Source organism: Monodon monoceros, unplaced genomic scaffold (genome assembly GCF_005190385.1).
Source record: "Monodon monoceros isolate NGI ecotype Baffin Bay Population unplaced genomic scaffold, NGI_Narwhal_1 Super_Scaffold_9, whole genome shotgun sequence".
NCBI lineage: Eukaryota > Metazoa > Chordata > Mammalia > Artiodactyla > Monodontidae > Monodon > Monodon monoceros.
Window position 1 is genome coordinate 43,069,589 of NW_021703786.1, and position 25,404 is coordinate 43,094,992.

A 25,404-nucleotide genomic window follows, 5' to 3' on the forward strand; every position below is an offset into this window, starting at 1 on the left:
AAGGGCTGACCCTGGAAAGCCACTTGAACTTCCCAGGCCTCGGTGTTTCTGTCTGTTAAGTCAGGAGCAGTAAATCTGTAAGTGAAATTTTGTCAGAAATGCATATAAAGTTGATTTAAAGTTTGTTGTGACCGTCCATGAGGAGCATATGACCTCAAAAGCACTTGCTTTCGGGGCTGATTTTGTAAGTGGGGGAAAATCTTAATTTCAAAGATTAGATCCTTGTGCCAAATTAATTTGGGGTGCTCTTGGGCCTGGAAATCAAAACAGGAAGGGGATTATTTCCAGCACCTAATGGAAGCACTTAGGAAGCTGCTCCATTTATTCTTGCAATGGTTTGTACTTTGGGTCATGAAAGCTTTGTCAGGGACAGCACAGATGTGGCAGATGTGCTCGCATACCTGTGCTAGTGGTTTCCCCTGGGCGAAAGAGGACAAAGTGTGAAAATACAATCAGAAACGAAAAGCCCACAATTTTAAAATATTAATAGTTTGTTAAGCATGTTCAACACATTGAATTAAGAAAATATAAAAATGTATAAAGATGAAATTGAATTCTATAACCCAGATACATCACTGTTAATATTTCTATATAATTCCTTCCAGTTTTTTTGAATATTCATATATATCTATAAATTAATCACAACTCTGGTTTCGGAGACAGAAAACCTAGCTGAAGTACAAAGGCGGATTTTCTTGCTCATGTATCTGGGGAGGATGGGACGTGAGGACCAGTGGAACTGCATTTTGAACTGCATCAGCAGGATTCTCTGGACTCTCTTGTTTTTGCTTCTCCACGTACAGGAGTTTCTTTTTTACAAACCAGCTTCTCCATGTTGCAAGGCACTCGGCTAACCTCTCTGACCTCTACCTGGGCCACTTCCCCGGGCTCTCACTGAGCTCTGGGCACACTCACCTCTTCCACTTCCGTCTTCCCACCTCAGGACCCCTGCCTGCTACCCTCCTTCCTATGCCACTTGCCTGGCTGACCCCTTCTCATCCATCCAGATCTCAGTTCAGAAGTCCTCCCACGCAGAAAGACCCTCCCCGCCAACCTCCTCTTCCTAGTCACTGCCTATCTGAGCACCCTGGTGATCTGCATAGAACGGAGGGCAATCGGAAAAGGTTACCACTGTTTCCTTCTGGAATTACTATACTCCTCTCCTTCATGCGAACAGGGACCTCATCTCTCTCGTTAACCACTGCAGCCCCAGTGCCTAGAACAGAGACTGGCACACAGTAGGTGCTCATCATCAACACGTGTGTTGAGCGATCAAATGAGAGGAAGGGGTGCCGCAGCTCCAGGCTCACATCCATTGCTTTGCAACTAGAAGGGAGGAAGATTTTTTTCCTCCAACGCAAGTCAAAATTAAAAGGTCCTGGGAAATGATCTTGTTCAGTGAGGTGGGGCTCCTGTCACCAGTCATCGTGGGGCAGGTGATGTGGCACTGCTAACTGGAACACAGGATGCAGGAGACATTTCTCAGAAGAAGGCAGATGTGGTTTTGGATGAGCCGGCATCAGGCACACTCCCCTCCCTGCCTTAGGTCTCTTGTTCTAGCTGATGCCTTGGCCTTGCCTGCTCTTCCCAGGTACCTGCCTGATGAATTCGCTCCTTTCCAAGTAAAAACTTCTCCCTCTCAAGGAGGCCCACACCCATCACCTTCTTTAATACTGAAACCTCCCACCTCCTCAATCCCTTCCCCAGCTGCCCTGGCCCCAGAGCTCCCCCTGATTCTGCTCTACGGTTTTCTTTTTGCTGCAGAATCTGTCACATTCTAATGTATTGTATAAAGTACGTTTTCATTACGCTGCTTGTCTCTCACCCGTCCCCTGTTCTAGAATAGACTCTTCATAGAGGCAGTATCTTCGTTCATGGGTGCACCACAGGCACCCAGAACACTGCCTGGCATGGAGTGTAGTCAGGGAGTCTCTGCTGAGTGAATAAATGTGTCTGCACAGTCATTCATTTGGCAAATGGGGATACAGCGGTGAATAAGAAAGGCAAAGTCCTTTTGCTCATGCATGTGGGAGAGGTGGGCAGAAAAAGAGGCCAACCTTTGATATATTGGATAGTGAGAAGTGCTCTGAAAAAAAAAACAAAACAGGGCTAATGCGATAGTGGTTTCTTGAGGAATGATGGTGCCACTTTGGCTAGGGAGGGAGACCTGGGAAAGCCTGAGAGAAACTGCCATTGCACGTTGGGGAAGGGCAGAGAGTAAATGTGCAGGCGGGGGCAGGCACAAATGCCACATTCCAGCACGATTTATAAGAGCTCTTCACATATATATGAAGATGCTAACTCTTTTCTTTTCAATTAAAAAACTTGTTTATGATATTCTGTGACACGTAGAAATTTAGTTTTTATGTAGCCCAATTGAATAATCCTTTTCCAGATGATATCTGCTATCATCCTTTGTTTTTATGCTTAGAAGCATCTTTCATATACATATGAAAATTGACCTTACCTTATAATAATTTTTCTAGTTCTTTTACAGTTTGTTTCTTACTGTTCACTGGTTTACAAGGTAACACTATTTTGTCCTTTTATTAAAAGAATAAATATTTATTGTGAAATACTTAGCAAAGATGAAGATGAAAGCCAGAATCACTCCTGATTTTACTACCTAGAGATAAACATTAGTTATGTGCTGGTGTGTTTCATTATATGTACTTAACAGATAGACTAACAGAGGAACACAGAAAAGAAAGATGCGTGAACATATATGAATGTGGTATATATCTGGCTCATTCATTTATATATACATATACATATATGTACACACACATATACATATATCAATCATTGTTTACACTATTTTTTCAAACCTGGCTTTCACTGAAAACTGTATCTTAAACTTTTTCGTGTCATGAATTATTTTTGCAAAACATGATTTTAAATAAAGTATGTACAATTTTCTCTCATTTAGATGGTCCATAATTTATTTAGCCAACCCCATATTGTTGGGCATTTAGGTTGTTAAATTTTTAATAGCTGTTTAAATGATATGAACTTTTAGTGACATTAGAAATAAATAAGCCAAAAATCACACTGGAATTAAATTAGACTTACACTTAACTTGTAAATTATTTGAGGAATAGTGACATCCTTATAATATTAAACCTGCCCTTACACAAACTTGGTACATCTATTTGCCTATTTATATTTTATATTACTCAACAAAGATGTGTAGTTTTCTTCACATAGTTTCAATAAATTTGTTTATGTTTATTTGTACCATGTCTCTTGGCTGTTATCTTGAAAATATTATATTTTCTAACTGGCTACTGCTGATATTAGGGAAACTATTAAATTTTGTAATGGGCCCTTAAGTCTTCCCTTTTATTTGTTTTATTACATTTTTATGACATCTATGAATAATAATACATTTGTCTGGTACTTTACAGCATTTACATGTTACCATTTTTCATTTATTATTGCATGGCTAGAAAGTTTAGGACAACTGTTTTATAATAGCAGCGAAGGGGGTCATTATAGTGCTTTTTCTATGTTAATGGGAATTCCGCTAATGCTCTACCATCAGACAGGATGTTTTGCTCTCGGACTGAGATTGATTGCTTTGTGTTAGCAAAATATCCAAATATCCTTTTTTTCCTACTTTACGAAGAGTTTTAATAGGAATGGATGTTGAAGTGTGTTAAGCACCATTCTGACATCTCTCAAAATGACTACAGAGCTTTTCTTCTTTGACCTATGATTGAGTATGTTTACAGGGTAGTATTATATAAGGGAAACTTATCAGTTGGTAGCATATTGTTGTTTGAATAAATTGCTGGATTTGAATTACTAGCATTTCATATGGATGTCTTATATCACTATTCATAAATTCGATTAATCTGTTTTATTTTCTTGTGCTATCTCTATCACTTTTAGTATCAAGCTTATCACATAATCAAGGCCTTAAAAAGTCCTGTATGAAAGAAGTCTGTTAAACTCTGTAACCCTAGAATTCTCAAAATCATTTGATTATAAAATCTACTTTTTATATAACTTGTTAATATTAAGTTAAAAAGTCAAATGAAAGGGAGAAATATTTACAATATATATACCAAGACATATAGTAAAAATTTATTTTAAAACCCTATAAATCAATGTAGAAAAGGGAAATTATCTCATAAGAAAATGGACAAAGAATCTGAACAAATAATGGACAAAGGAAGAAATCTAAATATTTGAAAAGTTGCCCAGGCTTATTAGAATCAAACCATTTACAATTGTTTTAAATGAAAAATTTTTTGCTCTCCTGTTGAGAAAAATTAGGATAATTGAAAATATCTAAGATTGGCAAAGGTGTGGGGAAAGCAGTGTTTATAACTATAAAAGAGAAGAGCTATTTTGGACAGAAATTTAGCATTACTTATATAAAAAAAGAGAATATTGTTTATATGAGTTTCCTATTGCTTCTGTAACAAATTACCACAAACGTAGTGACTTAAAACAACATGAATTGATTATCTTACAGTTCTGGAGGTGAGGGGTCCTAAGCTGAAGATGCTAGAAGGGCTGGTCCCTTCTGGAGGCTGAAGGGGAGACTGTTCCTTGCTGCTCCCACTTCTAGAGGTCGGCCGCATTGCTTGGCTCAAGGCCCCACAGCACATCAGCTGTGTCCACCCCCTGCTCTTGTTACCACATCACCACCTTCTTCTTCCGACCTTCTTGTCTCCCTCTTCTATGGACCCTTGTGATGGCATTTAGGACCCACTGGATAACCCAGGGTAATCTCCCCACTGCAAGATCCTTGACTTAATCACACCTACAGAGTCACCATCACCATACAAAGTAAAATTCACAGGTTCCAGAGGTTAGGACGTGAGTATCTTTGGGGGCGGAGAAGGCATGATTCAGCCTGCCATGCTGTTTGACCAAACAATTGTACTTCTAATTTGGCTCAGAGAAATATTTGCACATATGTAGTAAAGACGTACGCACAAGGATATTTGTATTGGAGAAAAGAGAGAAACTAACTAAACACTCAACAGTAGATACATGGCTAAATGAAATAGAGTACGACTATAGCCTAGAATACTACAAAGCATTAAATCAACAAGATTCAATGTATGTACTGGCATGAAATAGTCTTGTTTCACGAAGAAAAGTAAGTTTCCATTATCCATTTGTATTTAAAATATGACATATTTTATATGTGCATTTGTACAAATATAAATACACAGAAAAATTGCTGGACTAGATACAGCTCAAATTCTTCCAGCAGTTTTCTTTTGGGAGAGGACTGGGGCTGGAGTGGAAAGAAGGGTGACTTTATATTTTACCCTATATATTCTATACTATTTGAATTATTCGTAACACCAAAAATGCCATTATATGTTATTTGTATAATAAAAAATAAGTTTACGGGCTTCCCTGGTGGCGCAGTGGTTGAGAGTCTGCCTGCTGATGCAGGGGACACGGGTTTGTGCCCTGGTCCGGGAAGATCCCACATGCCGCGGAGTGGCTGGGCCTGTGAGCCATGGCCGCTGGGCCTGCGCGTCCAGAGCCTGTGCTCCGCAACGGGAGAGGCCACAACGGTGAGAGGCCCGCGTACCGCAAAAAACCCCACAGAAGTTTACTGTAAAAAATCCATAGGAAATAAATAGAAAATTCCAAGTAATTCTGTAAGAAGACAAAAAAAGGCCATGAAATTGTAAGCAAAACCATTCTTCAACTAAGGCAGGAAAAGTTATACTGGATTTATTTCAGTTTAGCTATAAAAGTGAAATAAAACTGCCAAAGCAGAGACTTAAAATGTACAGAGACTTACTACCATGCTCTGATTTATGTATTAACTAAAGATTTATTGTTAACTTTGAAAATGATGAGAAAATAAGGATGTGGTCCTTAAATACCAGAGTGCTGTGAACGCAGAAAAATTTGAGGCTACTTGAGGGGTCCTTGTGTACATGAAGCAATATCTCCCCTGTCACATGCAGTACAGTCTGATCCGTTCTGCTTCATCAGGCGGGGCGGGGGTGTGGGCAGCTGGGAGAAACGGGTGAAGGCAGTTCAAAAGGTACAAACTTCTTGCTATAAAAGAAAGAATCCTAGGGATGTAAGGTACAGTGTGTACAGTTAATAACACTGTATTGTGTATTTGAAAGCTGCTAAGAGAGTAAATCTTAAAAACAAAAAACAAGAAAAAAATTGTAACCATGCGTGGTGATGGATGCTAACCAGGCTTACTGTGCTGATCGTTTTGCAATACATTTGTATGTATCGAATCAATATGTTGTACAATTGAAACTCGTATAATGTTATATGTCAATTATACCTCAAGTTAAAAAATGCTGTTTGAGACCCATGAATCAGTTGTATCCTGCAGATTGTAAACACTGGTCCACAGTTAAACTTCTTAGTGATGCCATGGGCTGTTATTGATCGTGCTCGAGCCACCTTTAGAGACTCATCTGCATGTCGCCTGTGCACCTTCGGCTCAGACACACCACACCCTTTCATGCACCTGTGTCTTACAGACATTGTTCCTTTCTGGGATGGGCTTTTCTACCTCCTGGTCCATCTAGTGAAACACTCATCCTTGTGGCCCTTGTGTCACAGGGTTTCTCTTCCCTAGTTCCTACCTGGCCAGGTGGTTAGCTATGCCCTTTTAGGTGCTCTCCAGCCAGTGAAAATTTTAAACTTTCATTTCTGTTAATGGAGTCCACACACAGTTCAGAGCTACTAGGCTGAGAACAAAACACATGCCCACTCCCCCCAACTCCAGCTCTCCAGAAGCCACCGCTTACAAATTCTTCCATCATTCCTTTTAGATTTCATGCATTATTGATAATGGATACACTGATGCTGCTATGTACTTCATTTTAGATGCTCTTGAAAGACTTCCTATTGTAGAGTGTGACTATTTATTTTTATTGCCCTCTTTTCTCCCCTAAGGTCCTCCCCCCATTATGGTCACATCAAAATTTTAGTTCAAATTCAGTATATACATGACTACGATTATAAACATTGGTTACCTTGGGTTATATTTTCTTGTTTGCATACCTTTAATTTTTTTCTGAAATTAATAAATACTTTCATTGTTTGTTTCCTTATAAGGTAAACTTCTAGGCAAATATCCGAAAGAGGAGGTAACCATGGAGATACTTGGGAGAAGACATTCCACACAGAAGCAATTTCTCGTTCAAAGGGCCTGGGCTGATATTGTGCTGGAAGTGTTTCAGATACAGTGAGAAGGTCAGTGTGGGTGGACTGGAGTGACAACTGGAAGAGAAGTGACTGGGGTGTAGACTGTATAGTAGAAGAGATGAACCAGGCAAAATCATGTAGGGCCTTGCAGGCCATGGTGGCAACTTTGGATTTTATTCTGAATATGATGGATCCTAAAATTTATATGGAACCATAAGAGACCCAGAATTGCCCAAGCAATTCTTTTCCCAAAGAAAAAGAACAAAGCAGGAGGCATAACCCTCCCAGACTTTAGACAATACTACAAAGCTATAGTAATCAAAAGAGCATGGTATTGGCACAAAAACAGACATATGGATCAATAGAACAGAATAGAGAGCCCAGAAATAAACCCATACACCTATGTCAATTAATCTTGAATATGATGGGAAGCCAATGGAAGGTTCTGGACAGAGGGATGATGTGGTCAAACTGTTGTCTTAAAAAGGTCACTCAGACAGCTACAGTGGGCAAAGACAGCACTGGAGCAAGGCTGTAAACAGCGAGGCCAAGTGAGAGGCTATTGCAATAGTCCAATGAAGATACGATGGTGGCTTGGACCAGGGTGACAGCAGTAGAGATGATATAAAGCATTTGAATTCTAGATATATTCTGAAAGTAGAATGGATAGAACTTGCTAATAGATTGGATGAGAGTGTGAGAGAAAGAGCCCATTAATTCCTATTTGCCCCTTTCTTTGTAACAGAGAAAAGAAAGTGAGGGATTAAGAAGTTCAGTGACTAGTGCCAGGCTCCACAGCCAGTTAGAAGAAAGCACCTATCATGTTGCCTGGTACATTGTAGGCACTCATTAAAAATGAGTTTTACTCCCTTTGTGGCAGAGATATCTAGACTTCAAATCCAGTGCTATTTTCAGAATTCTATCCCATTACTTCCATGAGTTACATCTCTATGTGATTATTTCTACCAACAATGATCAACTAACTAATCAGCCAACAAATTAACCAAGGGTATTTATGGGCTTTTGCTGTTTCCAGCGTTGTGGAAACAGACGAGGTAACACTGTTATAATGACATCATCAACCACAACAAACGTTTATTGAATGGCTGCCATCTGTTAGCTACTTTTCATACCTTATCTCATTGAATCCTTATAACAACCTGATGGGGACTATATTACTATTACCTCCATTTTACAGGTGAGGAAACGGATGCTCAGAGAAGAAAAAATCATTCCTAGAGCCACACGCAGTGAATAGTTCAGCCAGGATTTGGACTCAGCTCATCTTAGAAAATATAATCCCTGTGTCAAAAGATCTTATGAAAGACATCAGTCTTCTTGGCAAGAAATGATCAATGAGCACTTACAAGAGGGTGAATAAATAAAGTGGTCTCTCTTTTGTGCTCTGGAAATCAGAAAAGGGAGAGACTGATCTCGAATGTAAGTTTGATTTTGAAATATGGGTCGTATTTAGACAGAGTGAGATGAAAGGAGAGGGAATCCTAGGTTGCGGCAGTGAAGTGATGTCTAATCAAAGGCCTGGCGGTTGAGATGATGCTACTGGGGGGTCAGGGAGACCCAGACCCGGCTGTATTAACAGGTTCAGGCTGAGAAGTGGTAGCATAATTGGGCTACACCTCTGATTCCCTGTCCACCTGATGATACCCAAAACTTTCCTGGAGGAATCTTGTGTTCTCTAGGGTAGAGGCCCACTTAAGGCCTTTCTAGGTCCTTCCTTTTAGGGACTTTTCACCCCACATCATAAAAAAATACTAAGATGCATTTAGTATTTAATCTCACATTAAATACATTTTATACATAAGTATACGTCACAGGATTTTACAATGTCCCCATTTCAATCTCAGATTTTCTGAGGCCCTATGTCAAGAGATGCTTCTTTCCAAAGTGAGGTGTGAGTTGGCTACACAGAACTAATAAAAGAAGGTTTCAATAGATCACAGTGTTTTGACTCTTGAACCTTTCACTTGCACTGAGGGTATAAAGGAGTCAGGAGATCGAAGATTAAGAGAGAATGTTTAGTGAGAACTGCTTCTGAGTCCCACCCACTCTGCCTTTAAGAGAGGATGGGGGGCATTTGCACTTCACATCAAGTCTGGAGAGAAGGGGGCTTTAAGGAGACCACTCAGAGAGCTTAAACGCTTCCTGCACAATTTGAGTCACACAGTGGACTGGGATCTAACCTACACCCCAGAAATCTACAGGATGAGAATACCAGGCTAGTCCCCTGACAGTAGAACTAGGGTAATTTACTGCACGGGTGGCCAATGATCTCAGAGCCTGTCTGGAGAAAGGAGGCTCAGGTGTCTCCCGAGGAGCAGAGGTGACCTGCTGGCACGGCACACCTCGCTTAGGCTGTCTTAGACCTTGACCAAGTAAGTCATCCACGTGATGGGCAAGTGAATAGCTAGACCCTCAGGAGAAGGAGGAGAAAGCAACCTGCAGGGAAAGATCCCTGTGACTGGCGGAGGGTCTCCAAAGAGCTGATGTGAGCATCCCGATAAATGGTCAGCTTTTCAGTTCCTCTCTGATGCCAACTCCTGGTGACATGAGTCTGTCTGCCCCCTTTTCCGCCTTCCTCCCTTACCCCTTCAGCCATGGTCATCCAAATAGGAAAGAAGGTTAATTGTGAAAACTATAAAAGGAAGTAGTAGTAACCACATGCTCCTCCCAACACATAGAATACATTTAAAGGGAACCAGAATAAAACTGCCTATGAATGCATCTCAAGAGTCATGGTTGTTCCACCAAAAGGTCATGTATATGAGTTGAATTTAGTTGACACACAATTGCATGCTGTTGACACCTGAATACTTGCTAAGTTTGATTTTGTAGAATTTTTTTCTCATATTTTGGAGACAACATCTTTTTAGTCTCATATCTTAAATATTTTCATAGGGTCCTAAAAGGCTCATGTGTCCTATAGTACATAATGGGTAAAATGACCATGGACTGCATAGCTGGAAGATCTCTGGGCTTGGATTTTGAAGATGTGAGTTCAAGCCTGGCTCTAACATTGAGGTTTGTGACTCTGGGCAAGTCAGTTCTCTGGGCCCTGGCTTTCTCATCAGTGAAGCGAGGAGGCTGGACCAGTTGGCCTCTCCTGTCCTGACTGATTCTCACACTCACGTCTCTTGGATTTCATTGGTAGCTCGTGGATCCTGACATACAGTCAGCTTAAATAAATGTTTATTTGCTTAATGAATAAACCAGTGACAGCTGGTCCCAGCCAAGCCCTCCCGACTTTGCCTTTGTGTCTCTTTGGAACAGGAGGGTAGCAGGTTGTCTTTGGGTCACAGGAGAGTCTGCTCCTCCCCCGAGGGATAGGCAAGCACGCAGACGTGGCTCCTACCTTGCTGAGGGTGCTGAGGGCTGCCTGGGCCGCCGTGAGCGCTGGCTCTGCCTTGGCCAGGTCTTCCTCGCAGTCCTCCTGCTTCTGCTTCACCTCTAGCGTGAGGAGGGCCACCTTCTGCGCCTCCTTGTCTGCGATGGCTTTCTCTCTGCTCGCCTTGTCTGTCTCTACGCCCACCACCTGAATCAGCTTGTCTGCATCTGCATTCTTCTGTTTCAGTTCCACTTCCTGGGCAGCCAGCTTGGCTTTCAGATCATCCACCTGCAGCAGAGAAGCAGCAGGTTTATTCGGACATGACTGTGGGGGTCTGACCCTGCAGAGCAGAGAAGAATGCCGACTCCTGATGCAAAGGTGAAAAGCTGAGATCTCAGCTGGGACCAAGCTCCCTGACCTGGGAAAGAAAAGGAACCCTGGACTCCCTCTTCCTCTCCCCTCTGCAGTAAATGTGGTGGAAGATTCTAAGCAACACATGCCCTGACCTTTCTTTCTCCTTGATGCCCAAATGACATAGGCTGCTTCTCACTGACATTGGTGCCTATATCTTACAAAACCTCACATGCCTAACATAACACTTTGCACATAGTAGGCCCTTAATAAAAACCAGGCATTCTTTAATTGAAATTGGCCAATGTGGAACACACCAAGCATTTAGCAAACTATAAAAATGAGTGTCCACTGTGCATCCTGAAAGATGGAATATATGAACAGACAGTGACCAGACCATAAAAGTAGAACCAGCCCAGGAAACCAGCCCATTATCTACAATAACCAGCTCAGGAAGCCAGCCTGCTATAGGTCATACTTGTAGGAAGTCAGATTACTGTCCAAGTAACAGTCCAGGAAGACAGACAACAACCTCTGTAACAATCAGCCCCAGATGGCCAGGACTTGATTAATAACTGACAACTTTCTTAATTTTGTCCCTGCTTCCAACGTAGGACCAATGAGAGAAATTCAAACACACACCCCTAACCAATCACACAGGGTGCCCTGCTCCCAGTCAGCCCTCCTCCAGCTTCCAAGGGCCAACAGCCTTCATCCAGGAACGTTCCCTTCTTCCCATTATCAAGCTTTCCCGCTCCTCTGCCTGCCTTTGTGTCTCTGCCAAAGTGCGAACAATGGTGGCTGACGCCCTTGCTAGAGCAGGCTCTGAACAAAGAGCCTCTAAGTGTTCTCATTTGGTTCGTCTTCATCTATTTCCACAATCTTTTCAAGAAATAGATGACCAGGTTGAAATGGGACAGCAAGGATTCTGATGGTCCTGACCACCTGGGTTCCCTGCCCAGCCTCCATATTCATGTGCATTTGGAGGCAGTAATGAAGTGATGGGGATGTTGGCTCTCAGGAAACCTTCTATTTCCCTGATCAGCTAGGGAGAGATGAATGGTTTTCTATGTGTTCAGTAGACTGTGATGGTTCTCAGAATGTGGTCCTTGGACCAGAAACATCAGCATCACCTGGGTACTTGTTAGAAATGTAAATTCTCAGGCCCACTCTGGACCTACTGGATCGGAAACTCTGGCAATGGGGCCCTGAGATCTGTGTTTTAACAGGCCCTCTGGGTGAATCTGATGCCTGCCTAGGTTTGAGAATCATTGGCCTAAGTCATGGCTTTTTCATGTGCAAGGAGAAGACTCATCTATTTCTGGAAAGTAAAAAAGCCAATTGTACTTGCAATATGGCCCATAAACTTCACATTGCAGCATGACCCCTCGTCCCTCATTTTCCTGAAGTCTATTTCACGCAACAACCAAATATTACTTCAGAGCTCGTGGAACGCGTCAAACAGATCCCAGTGCTTTATGATACAAAAATAAAACGGAGGCTTAGAAGCTTCTGATAATCCCTTTTCATGGCAGATCGAAAGAAAAGCAAATGAAGGCAGAAGAAAAAAAGAACGCTCTTTAATTTTGTGTATCCATAGAAACTGGAGACTTTGCATTAACCTCAAATGAAGGCCTGCTCCCTAGAACTCGTCTTATGTTCCCGCATTGGAAGGTTAATCCATTTCCACCTCCCGTTGTTCAGCTGCACAGAGTTATTTCTACAAGGACAAAGACGCAATTGTAAATCAAAATGATTGAACCACATAATCACTCCAGTCAGCAAACACACCAGTAACTTTTTGTTCCTTTTTAAATCTTGGGAGATTTGAGAAAATTGAAGTGGGTTTTTTGTTGTTGTTATTGTTGTTTGTTTTATGGATTGCAGATTTGGCTATGACCTCAGGCTCACATTACCGGCACTGTGGATGGGAGCTTTATAGCTCTTAAGCTGTGACGTGGAGTGACATGAGGGTCCCACCAGTCAGAAGTAGGCTGCTCCCCACAAAGCTACAGAGAAAGCACAACTCAGGGTCATTTTATGGCTCTTATGTAGTAGAACAGGACATTGAAATAGGTTACTTAAATTTTTTGTCTTCCTTTTTTCCCTTATTCAAAGCATTCGAGCCATATTCTGGGTCTCTTCTTATTTAGACGCTCCCACGCCTGGATAGGAGGATTAAGAGGGAAAGTGCCACCAATGCTGATGAGACCCTTTCTCTCAGTCTTGCCGACCCCATGACTATTGACCATATGTGCCAGGTGGGGGGATGCTGACTGAGTCCAGTGAGGACGGGATAGTGGTGAGAGACCCTCCCTTCTTTGAGGTCCAGGTACATGATGTTACGGAGAGAGGCCAAGCTTCTCAGGACCTCCCCCCAGAGCTCCAGAAGAAGGAGGAGGAATCCAGGATAATCAGTCGCCAAAAACACTCCACTGAGGAGTGGAAGGAGGCCTAGAGGTATCTTCCTTCCTGACTCAGAATCCACACAGTCACCCAACGCTTTCTGATATGAATTTGGACTTCAAGCAGGATTTCCTCTTAGATAGAGATGTTTTCCATCTATAGTAGATATCTGTTAGGTTTGCCTGCCTAATAATAATAATTTAAAAAAACCCTATGTTTTGGTAACATAGCTTGATTTTCCTTTGAAGACCTTTCCTTCGCAAGTCTTTGTATTTTGGGTGAAGCTGACTTTGGTGGTCGTCATGGATCCTGGCTTGGCCAATGAGAGTATCCAAGTTACAGAGATTGGTTCAACTATGGGCAAACCAATGACCCAAAGAGGTCAATCAGTGCCAACCCAGGAACTTGGCTGAAAATACTGGTAAAGAAGCAAAGCAGAAAGAATACTAATCTGGGGGTTGCCCGCTTGAACAGGGACATCTAGTGAATATGCAGCACCAGTCTTGTCCAAAGTAAACTCTATCCCTCACTTTTCAGTTATATGAATCAATCCACTTTTTTTTTGTTTTTTATTTTTAAATTTTATTTATTTTTTAAAAGATTTTTTCGATGTGGACCATCTTTAAAGTCTTTATTGAATTTATTACAATATTGCTTCTGTTTCATGGTTTTTTGGCCGTGAGGCATGTGGGATCTTAGCTCCCTGACCAGGGATCAAACCTGCACGCCCTGCACTGGAAGGTGGAGTCCTAACCACTGGACTGCCAGGGAAGTCCCAATCCACTTTTAAAAATTTTGTTTTGTTGTCTTGTCTAAACCAACATTAGTTGGATTTTGGTTAGTTGCCATCGAAAGGGCCCTGATAAATATCTAATGCAATCTCAAAATTTTCTCTCCTTTTCTCCTTCCCTCCCCTGCTGTATTTTCCATCTTTTCATCTTTTTTCTTTTTCTTGTAGGGTGAATTTAAGTTAGTTTTTTTTTTCACTTGCAACCAAAGGGTCTTGAGAAATACATCATCATAAATTAACTGTCAACTTCAGGTGGCCTGAGATTATTTTAAATCCCAAGATAAACTGAACTTAAAAGTTTCCAGATAGACAGATTTGTGGATTAAATCCTATCTGCAGGGAACTGGTAGTGGCCTACGGGCCACCATCTATGAATGCTTCTTCCGGCCAACAGGCCTTCTTCCTCATGAACACACTGGAGTTAGACACAGAAGCGAGGTCGCCAGTGAGAGAGGAAGGGAGGCCCCAGTCACAGTGGGGGGCTATGACTGTGTCACGAGAGGGAACTGACTGCCCTCCAAAGACTGACTTTTTAACTTGAAGTGACCAAGTCAACCTGAAATGCAAAATTAAGAGATTTCTACTCTTAAAGGAAAAAAGATGGACCCAGAGCTAAGTTAAACTCAGTTATGGAAAAATAAAGTTATATTCTGACCAGCTGAATCAAGCATGAAATTATAAGTCTAAAGTTTATTAAATTTTAAATTACCATACGATTGTTAATTATTGTCATTATTACTACTTCCAATACTACTATTATTGCTAAATAAATTCAGGGTCTGTCTGAGCCTGAGCTGTGAGATCCATTTAGCCTACTCCTACCAGATTATGTACACCAAAAGCTGTCATAATTGGGTAGAAGGATACCGTAGAATATAATTCAAGTCATTACCCTTATACCAAGATTTATGGCGCTGTACTTCTGTCCTTTTCTACCAAAGGAATAATTCCAGATGAAGGGTTTGTATCAGAGTTAGGCACCCCAGATACCATTTTTACAAGAAGAATCAACATTATAAAACCATCAATAAGTTTGGAATATACATCAGGTGACAGAATTGCAAAAGACCCATTCTCTACCCACTCTCTGAATTTGTAGGTGATTTTAGAACCTGTTCATTTGTTTATTTGCCTATCCATCTATCATCTACCCATCTACCCATTTATAGAACACATTCTATGTGCAACTGAACCCTGATTTCTGCCCTTGAAGAACTGATAACAGTATGGCATGATATACGCAAGAGAAGAAACATAATTCAAGGATTAATTCATGACATTGTTAATCAACCATACTTCAATTTTTAAGAAAAGGATGAATAATTCAAGGAACATAGAGAAAATAGAGAAGGAAATGTATACTGCTCAGAGCTTAGAGAGGGCTTCTGGGCAGGGAGCTATCAAATATTTTTAGATCCTGACAGTGACAAGTTGACAAGGTGGGGCATATATAAAGACACAGAGATGTGAGCAAGCTGTGGAGTTTGGGAGGAACTTCAAATAGTGCTGGACTTCAGGGTAGTAGAAAAGAGGAAGAGGAGAGTGAAGCTATATGCAATTTAAAAAGTTCCAGAAAAGTTCAGAGAATCTGAACTGCAATGTCTAGATCATTAAGGCCTACTGAAGAGAATACTCAGACTTGTGGTTTGAACAAAGATCACGCTAAGAGCAGGAGAGAGGTTGGTCTGAAGATGTGCTGTCTAGCTTGGCAGCCACCAGCCACGTGTGGTTAATGAGCACTTAAAACGTGGCTTAAAATGGAGCATTCTACTTAGTCTCTCTTACTGTATTCTGGCAGCATTCCAGACTGCAAGCACTTAAAACGTGGCTTGTTCCAATTCAGATGCGCTGTAAGTGTAATCATACAAATGAGTTTTTGAAGCCTTGTAGAAAAAAAGGGAAAATATTTTATTAACAACTTTTTTTACATTGATTACATGTTAAAATGATAATATTTTGGATATACTGGGTTAAATAAAATGTTACTAAAATATGTGATAAAATTATATACTACTAAAATATATAATTAAAATAAAATTCACTTCATTTTTACTTTTTTCGATGCAGCTACTAGAAAATTTAAATTTGCATCTATGTCTTGCAGGGTGTTTCTATTGGATAGTGCTGGTCTAGAGTGCTGTCAGAATATAGTCAGGGAGACTAAGTAGAATGTTATTAATTAGTTAATTCATTCATTCATTCAACAAATATTTATTGAGTGCCTGCTCTGTCCATGCACTGTTTTAGGCACTTGGGATACATCAGCAAACAAAACAGAGGGCTTCTGGGCAGGGAGCTATCACATATTTTTAGATCCTGACAGTGACAAGTTGACAAGGTGGGGCATATATAAAGACACAGAGATGTGAGAAAGCTGTGGAGTTTGGGGGGAACTTCAAATAGTAGTGCTGTTCTTATAGAGCTTGTATCCAACAGATGGAGATAGGCAGCAAAACATAAATATAATGAATAAGTAAATTACATAATTTGTTAGAGGGGGCAAATCCTACGGGGAAAAGATAAAGTAGAGTAGAATAAGGGGATCAGGAGTGGTGTGGGGTTGCAATTTAAAATGGGGTCATCGGGTAGGATTCTTTGAGAAGGTGACATTTGAAGGAGATGAGGGAGGAAGACTTCAGTGGATATTAGAGGGAAGAGCATCCCAGGGAGAGGAACAGCCAGTACAAAGGCCTGAAGTGTCTGAGGAAAGAGCAAAGAAGGGGTGAGGTTCGAGAGGAATGCCGTGGGGTTGGGACAGTAGGAGATGAGGTCTGAGAGCTAACAGGGCAGGGCTGGGGAGGAGCCTCATTGTAATGAGGGAAATAGGGGCCATCTCAGGGTTTTACGCAAAAAAGTGACATACCTGTGCTTTAAATTGATCCCTTCACTCTGGCCGCTCAGCTGATGACAGACTATTCAGGGGGCAAAAGTGGACGCAGACAAATTAGTTAAATGGTATCGTAGCTACCCAAGTAAAAGACGTCAGTGGCTCAGATCAGGATAGTAGCAGTGTAGGAGGTGCAGTGGGATTCTGGGCATGTTGGCAGTCAGAGCCAACAGTGATTTTCTGATGGACCGGCTGTAGGTGGTGAGAGAAACAGAGGCATGAGCAGAGTCAAGGGTGACCTCAACGATTTTGGCTGATAGGTGATGCAAGAGGATGTGGGTGAAGCAGGCTTGGGATGGGGGAGACACTTGAGAGTTCAGTTTATCGAAATAATCTGGGTAAGAAGTGTCTAAAATGGGGGACACAGCAAGAAGAGTACCTCTGAGAGATACTTGGAAAACTTATAGAATGTATTAACGCTGAAATGTGGGAAGTGAGGGAAGGGGCGGAGTCTAAGATAACACTGCAGTTGCCGGGGTAGGGAGCTGGGTAGATAGACATATTATTCATTCAAGTAGAGAAGATAGAAGGAGAAGAAACAGACTGATGCCAGGACTCGGGAGGGTTCTCCACCGACTGTGGCAGATAGAGCTGGATTCACCTCACGGTATAACTGGGCTTCTCCTTGTTAAACAGAGATTGCCTAAAACAGGAAAACAGACTCCCTTCATTGTCTGCTCAAAGCCCCAGGGTCTGTACAAGACGGAATACTGGACACTGCTCTGTGAGTGTCAGAGCACCCTTCCCATTGTTTGCTCCCCAGCAATTGTCCTTTGCACAGACTGACCAGCAATTCTCAGAGGATAAATGGGTAGGAGGTACAACAGGGGCTGGTGGGGATACAGAATGTTCTGAGGGCACTGTAGGTTGGGGTAGACAGGAAGAGGAAGAGCTGAGAGATGGTAAAAAATAAATCTGGTAGTACTGCATTCTGGGATTCTATCTTTTGCTGTTTTCTAGACGTTCAGAGATTGAGAGAACAAGAAAGGGATTGGGGCAAGAAGATGCTACCTTTCTCCGACAAAGGTGAGCACCAGGTAAGCTGCTAGGGCCTGGACTGGGATCTATGTACCTCAACCTGCTCTGAACTGTAGCTCTAAGAAGGGGGTTTGGTCATGACACTAATGGAAAGAGAGTAGCATCACAGATAATTGTCACATACGATTTGTTGACAAACATCGAGTTTGAACAGATCTCACCATGCCAGGAGGTAAACAAAGGAAAAAAAATGTCTTTATATGAATATAGGACAAAGAAAGGAATAGCATCTAGAAGACTATGATGAGCAAAGCAGCTCTGAAAATGACCCATTACTGGATCTAGAAAAGATATCAGAAAAGCTATTCGGCATCATCGGTAGAATGGTTTCTGTGATATAGCTGCAGAAAAATAGGCTGAAATAAAAAAGCAACGTTGGAAAGGGAAAAGGATGAGATGAGGAAGGTCTGTGGGGATATCGAAAATGTAATAGTGTAGTTAAAGTCTTCACTGGAAGCCTAAGACGCAGAAGCAATATTGCCCACGATTAGATTAGTATTGTTGAGGATAAACTTGAAAAGCTCTCCTAGAATGTAGAGGAAAAGGTCAAAGGGATGGAAAGCAATGAGGGAGCAGATAATAGATATGGAGCACAAGGAACCCATCTAGTTCATCATTGCTCCTGGAGGAGAGGCCTGACCAGATGAGCAAAAGCTGATAATAGAAGAAAAATTTCCCGAGCAGAAGAAATTCCATGTGTATAGATTGCAAGGGCTCATTGCATCCCACTAAGTGAACTGAAATCCTTTAGATACATTACGTCTATGAATCAAGAAACTGAAGTAGGGAGAAAGGGCAAATCAGAAGGAGGAAGTTCAATAGAGCTATTCCAAAGGCAGAGCTCTGAGAAAATGACAGTAAATGAAAGGCTTAGAAATCTAGAGGAACATGCGATGCCCAAGAATTAAATTGATTACAATTTTAGTTTAATTGTGCAAATGCATGAAATTTCATTGCCTTAATGAGAGGCCAGCTCTGCGGCTGGTAAGCAGAGCACAAAAAGGGGCCATTGAGGAACCAGCAATATTTGATGGGCATGAGCAGGGAAGAGAAGGCGCTAGAGCTGTCCCCAGCTCTCAAGGGAAGGACAGTAAATTAACTGAAATAGATTCGTTCCATTTGGAAGAGTAAGCAGAAAAACAAAACAAGGACAAGACAACAGGGGCCTTCTTCTGATGGCCAACCACTTAGGAACATTTGAGGGAACGCATGATATGAGACAGGATTTGTTTAAGAAATTAGATTCCAATGGCTCTTTGACAGATTACACTGTAAGACACAAGAAACATAAGAAAATTGGTATAACCCTGCAACCATTTCTCCCAGCCATTCATCTCTTCGGGTTTTGATGATGAAAGGACTATGTGTTGGAGAGGAAAAGAAAGTAGAGGAAAAGGAAGAGGTGATAAACAGAAAGAGAGAAGAGGAGATTCAGGGGATTCCTGTACCAGTGAGAGGAAGCGCCAAACTGCAGCTGGGGATGTGCACTTCCACTGGAGAACTCGGCTGGGCTTCTGGTGAGGCAGGAAAGACAGGGCCGGGCCTTAGGCAGAGGGCAATATCACCTCCTTGTTTTGCTTTTTAATAAGGCCATGATGCATGGAGGAATGGCATCTAAAACAGAAGCTGTGTAGCATCCGAACAAGAAACTCTGACCATGAAAACTGCAGACCATGCGCAATAAAAATGCACAGGTTGCTGATGACTCTGTACGACCTTTCACGTGTGGCGCTTGACTAGTAAGGTAGAATTTAAGGGAAAACAGCTCTTAGAGTGCATGTATTGTGGCTTCAGGAGACGAATGGGCAGGACCGGGAGTTGATGCAACCTGGTGCCATCCAGGCCACACTTCAACCCTCCCCCAATGAATATTCCATCCCAAATCAAAAAGACCCCACCCATTCAAAGGGCTAAAAATAGGATAAAAGGAGGATCAAAAAACCCTGTGGCGGGCTTCCCTGGTGGCGTAGTGGTTGAGAGTCCGCCTGCCGATGCAGGGAACGAGGGTTCGTGCCCCAGTCCGGGAAGATCCCACATGCCGCGGAGCGGCTGGGCCCGTGAGCCATGGCCGCTGAGCCTGCGCGTCTGGAACCCGTGCTCCGCAACGGGAGAGGCCACAACAGTGAGAGGCCCGTGTACCGCAAAAAACAAAACAAAACAAAAAAACCCCTGTGGCGGGCCCCTCACTGTGAGGATGCCCGAACTCTTGAGTGTGTAACTTTCACTTCTGCACTGAATAAACTGCTTCTTTGCTCTCTTTGCTCCTCAGTGTGTGTGTGTGTGTTTTCCTTTGTGTTTTGTGTACCTTGCCCAAACTCTTTTGGATGAGTTCAGCAAGAACCTGGACCTCTGATAAAGCTTTTTGGGTATCACCGGCACTGTCCTGATGGCATCGGGGCCTCTGGAGAGCAGTGTGTGGTCTGCAGACCGTGACTGTGGTCCTCCAGTCCTCTGGAAAGGGGCCGCCCCCACTACCTTCGAGCCCCCCGAAGGCAGGAGGACTGGAAGGACGTCGCTCACCTGGGCGGAGGTGCTGTGGAGCTTCAGCAGCCTGTTCTCCAGCCGCTCCATCTTGGACTTGAGCTCCCTTCTGTTCCTGCACAGCAGGCTCTGGTAGAGTCTGATGAACTCCAGGAATGATTTGGGGGTTGTGTAGTTGTAGCGCTGCTCATTGCTCAAATAGGACTGGGAGGTGTGGTTGACACTTGTGTGGACAAAAGCCATGAACTTGCTAATCGATGGCTTGACTGTGGGCTAGAATCAAAGGGCAGGAAATAAAGAGGTCATCTGGCCATGAAGATGGCAGGTGACTGCCCACCCGGTTTGTTGCTTCACCACATGGAAAGCTGTGCTCCAACAACCTGGAGTTGTCGGATGTGGGGTTCCTTGTACCCAGAGGTGGAGAGGAGCTTGAGGGGTGTCTCCTTTGCCCTCTCACCTCAATGTCCTCCGTGTTCTGCAGGAAGCGGAAGCTGACGGACTCCAGGGCTTGCTGAGGCCACTCATGGAACCAGTCGATGGCTGTGCAGTTCACGATGGCGGGGAACTTCCTGCTGCGGACCCTCAGCTTGGTCCCCACCGGAGAGAAACAGAGAGTCACCTGAGAAGGCAGAAGGGTGGGGAGAACCAAGAAGGTATCCAAGATGTACTTACAGAGAGACAGACATGGCCTTGGATTCTTCATTTCCCAGGAAATTGGGAAGCATATCAACAGAGACAAAAATCTGTAAATGCTAGGCAGCCCTTCCAGCCAAGGGATTAGAAATGCTGGGACTTCAGGAGGCAAGAGGGAGGCCACTGCCCTTGAAGCATGTGAGAAGGGCATCCTTGCACAGGTGCTCAGGCTGAGAAGGGCCTTGCACCCTAACCACTCACTCCCAAGACAATCAATAAGTACAGCTTATTGTGTCCAAAATATCCATAGAGGCTCCCATGGGCCACCTCTGGTCCTGTCTACCCCAGGCAGAGAATCCTTGTACCTTCAGTTGTCGTCGGACCCGCTCTATAAAGAACTTCCAGCAGTTCTCTCTGTTGTCAACAAGACCTTGGGTCTTGACTTCGTTCCTCACATTGCTTATGATGTTTTCAACCTCATCGTCAGAGTAGAGATCTGGGATCTCTCCTGGGAAGAATCGGAGCACAGATCCTTAATTATTATTTTTTACCAGATTGGCAAAGTTCTGAAAGTTAGATAAACTAGCGTATTAATGAGGCAGTATATAATGGAAAAAATCTTTAAAAATCTCAACTAAATATATAAAAATAAATATATGATGACCAATTAGAGTTTATCTTGGAAACGCAAGGATGGTTAAATATTAGAAAAATCTATGAGAATAATTCACTATATTAATGGATTAAAGAAGTAAAACGATACCGACCATCAAAACAGCTGCACAAAATTTCTGAAAATTTAGTTTGAGATTTCTTTTAACCAGATCATAGGTATTTGCCGCAGACCCAAAGCAAACATCATATCTGTTTACCGGTGAAATACTAAAATATTCTCTTTTGAATTAAGAACAAGACAAGCATGACTGCTATTTATGTTTTCTAGTCAACATTATACAAATGTCCTAGCTAACAAGTCAAGGAAAAGAAATAAAATTTATATGGATAGTTAAGGAAATAATAAAACTATTATCATCAAAATCTGATTTTCTAAATAGGAAATCTAAGAGAATATACACATAAACAATCAGAACTCGTAAGTGTGTTAAACAACAAGCTTGCTGGATACAAAATCAATATTGGAAATAAAATGGCACTTTTGTACTTCAGCGAAAAAAAGAGTTATTTTATTTAGAATACCAGCAAAAAAATTATTTAGAATAACCAGCTATTTAGAATACCAGCAAAAGGTATTTAGAATACCAGCAAAAACTATAAGACAGGCAGTAATAAATATATAAAAAGATGTGCAAGATCTTGATGTAAAAACTATAACATTACTGAAGGGCATAAATAAAATCCAAAATAAATGGAGAGAAATACTCTGCTCATGGGTGGATGACTCAGTATTACCAGTATCACAAAGATGCAATTCCCCCCCCCAAAAATCAAATGGGTTTCTTTTTCAATCCTGACAATCATATTCTAAAATTTATATGGAAGAGCAAAGGGTAAGGAATGGCAATGATACTGTGAAGAACGGGAAGAAAGGATTTGTTCTATCAGATATCAAGTCTCCTTATAAAGCTATGTTAGTTAAAACAATGTGAAATTGGTACTTGGGTAAATAAATAGAACAATGAGTGAAACACCTAGAAACGGACCCAGATGTAAACAGGAAATTCATATTCAAAATCAGTATGCTAAAAAAGGATGAACAAATCAATAAGTGATGTTAGGATAATTCAATACTAATATCAAAAAATAAAATTAGAATACCAAGCAAAAATACATTCCAGGTGGATTAAAGACATGAATATGAAACAGTAATATTTTATAGATAAAATACAAAAGATTATTTTTACGGTGTTGGATAGGACACAATTTCTGAAATAGAGCACAAAAAGCACGAAACATAAAAAGACTAAGTTTTACAAAATTTAAACGAAATCAGCATGACAAAATTCAGATACAGACTTCAAAAAAGACATTTATGACCTACATGATGAACAAAGGGTTAGTATCCAGAATATACAAAGGACTCTTACAAATCCATAAGAAAAAGAAAGAACCGAAGAGCAAAAGGGCAAACTGTATAAAAAGGCAACTAATATAAGGTGAATAGCCAATAAACACTTGAAAAGATGCTCTAGTGTCACAGGTAAGAAGGGAAAGGACAAAAATGAGATTGCATTTTATATCCTTTGGCAAAAACTGGTATGTCAGATAAACCAAGTGTTAGGAGGAAACAGGTATTCAAGCAGAGAATAAATCTGTACAACTACACGGGAGGGCAACAGGCACTTTTTAGTAAACTTGAAATGCACATACCAGACAATTTAACAATCTACATTTTGGGCACCTGTTGTAAAGCAACTCTGCTTGCACACATCAGATGTTTCTATTTTGCAACATTGTTCATAATTGCATGGGTGTTTGTTTTATTGCTTTCTGTTTCCCAACATGTTTTGTAAACAAATATAGAAAAACATAAAAGGAAAAAGTAAATGTGGGTGGTGAGAATGTGAAAACTGTGAGGGAGAGTCAGAAATTGAAAGATGGGATAGAATAGAGCAAAATTCTGAATTAAGAACCAGCTGGTGGGCCCCTAGCTCACATGGAAGAGTTGGCCTTGGAAAGGAAGAATGAAGAAAACTGCAAAGAAATGCAGACAGACTGGGAGCTATAAAGGTGGTTGTGAGGCCGATAGTGAATGGCATTAAGTTTTCTCAAGAAGAGAAATGAGCTTAAGGGATGTAAGAATGAAGGAAGCACTGGTGCAGTTAAATCCTGGAACACTGGATAGGAGGTAAAGATGAATGTGGTTCACTCCAGGATATTCTATGGCTATCAGAAAAGCTCTTTCCTATTTCCAGGACAAGGCTTTAGGTAGGTGTTGAAGCTACGTGGACCTGAAGTCATATACAAGCTCCCCTTTGAAGTTCTGCACACCCGCGTGCTTCTTCCTTCCTCCATAACCAACAAAGAAATGTTAGCATCGTAGAAATGTTAGAGCGGGAAGAAGCCACTGGAGCCACTACCTGTTCTGTTTCCTGTGGACTTGGGTGAGGTCCTCCAAGGTGGGTGGTTTGGCAAATGGCCTCTAACTAACCTGAGTGATGGGAATTGTGATTCTTTTCACCACTGAAGCTGCTGCACTTCCTTGAACTACTGTATCTGGAGGAAACTCAACTTTCCAACAGATTTCTGGCCTTCACAGTCTGACAACACTAATCCAGCCAAGAGTTGGGTTAGAGTTTTATACTAATTAAACTTAATTGTTTAAATGGGAAAAATGAAAAAAATGAATTATCATGAAAATGATCATTTACTTTCTTCCCTTAATTGGACAAACTTGATTTAATTTCCATTCATTATTTCATAGCATACACACAAAATACCCAGTGCTATAAACTTGTCAAAATCAAGGTCTTACTAGTGGAAGAATCCATTTTAGCCTTATTTGATAAAAATAGGGGGTCAGAGAAAACAGCTAGAAAAATGAAATGATATTTAGCATGTGTTGGGAGTTAAGGAGTTCAGGGAAGTTTTAAAAAGAGAAATACTCAAATGGAATTGACGTGAGCCATACTCATACTTCTGGGGCTGACTGCCTGCAGTGGTCTGAATTCCCTTCTCCTTTGCCCCTCTGATAATCTGCATTTTCTCATCTATAAGTACGTTAGAGAGTGAGAACCTGAATTCCCTTTGGTCTTAGAATATTTGTAATAATAGAGTCTGCATTCTTCACCTTTCTATTTTTTGAAATATGTAGGATTTATGTCCTTTGAGGAGGCAAAGTATGATCTGTAGGCTAAATCTGGCCCTCTATCTCTGCCTGCAAGCGAAGCATGGTTTTTACAACTTTTAATGGTTGAAAAAATTAAAATAATACTATTTAATGACACATGAGAATTACATGACATTCAAATTTTGTTGTCCATAAATAAAGTTTTACTGGTCACAGCTACACTCATTCATTTAGATATTGTCTATGGCTATTTGTCCAATACAATGACAGAACTGAGTAGTTGTGACAGAGGCTGTATGGCCTGCAAAGCTGAAAATATTTACTTTCTGACCCTTTATAGAAAAAGTGTGCTCGCCCTAGTTTATATGATACCTTTAAGTGCCAAGATATTGAAAACATCCAGGCCTTCTAGAGCCTTTTTCTAAGTTCTTAAGATGGGGATATTTGTCACACAATTCCCAAGATCCCTTAGGAAGACGATCACTTCTGAATTGGGAGCAAAGTTTGCATTTCCAGGTTTGTTCCTCCAATTTCTCCTGACAACATTCCCGTCACTTACTGTGCGATGT

The 25,404-nt window shown here is 41.5% G+C and overlaps 1 protein-coding gene across 1 annotated transcript in view; it reads right to left on the minus strand.

Annotated features, from left to right (window-relative positions):
* DNAH9 (dynein axonemal heavy chain 9) overlaps positions 1 to 25,404 on the minus strand; it is a 301,339-nt gene that overhangs the window by 84,176 nt on the left and 191,759 nt on the right. The window contains exons 46-49 of the mRNA XM_029211821.1: positions 21,453 to 21,595; positions 20,912 to 21,073; positions 20,494 to 20,727; positions 10,529 to 10,789 (exon numbers count right to left, since the gene is read on the minus strand). Of these exons, the coding sequence (XP_029067654.1) occupies positions 10,529 to 10,789; positions 20,494 to 20,727; positions 20,912 to 21,073; positions 21,453 to 21,595 (800 nt within the window). The remainder of the gene's footprint in view (positions 1 to 10,528; positions 10,790 to 20,493; positions 20,728 to 20,911; positions 21,074 to 21,452; positions 21,596 to 25,404) is intronic.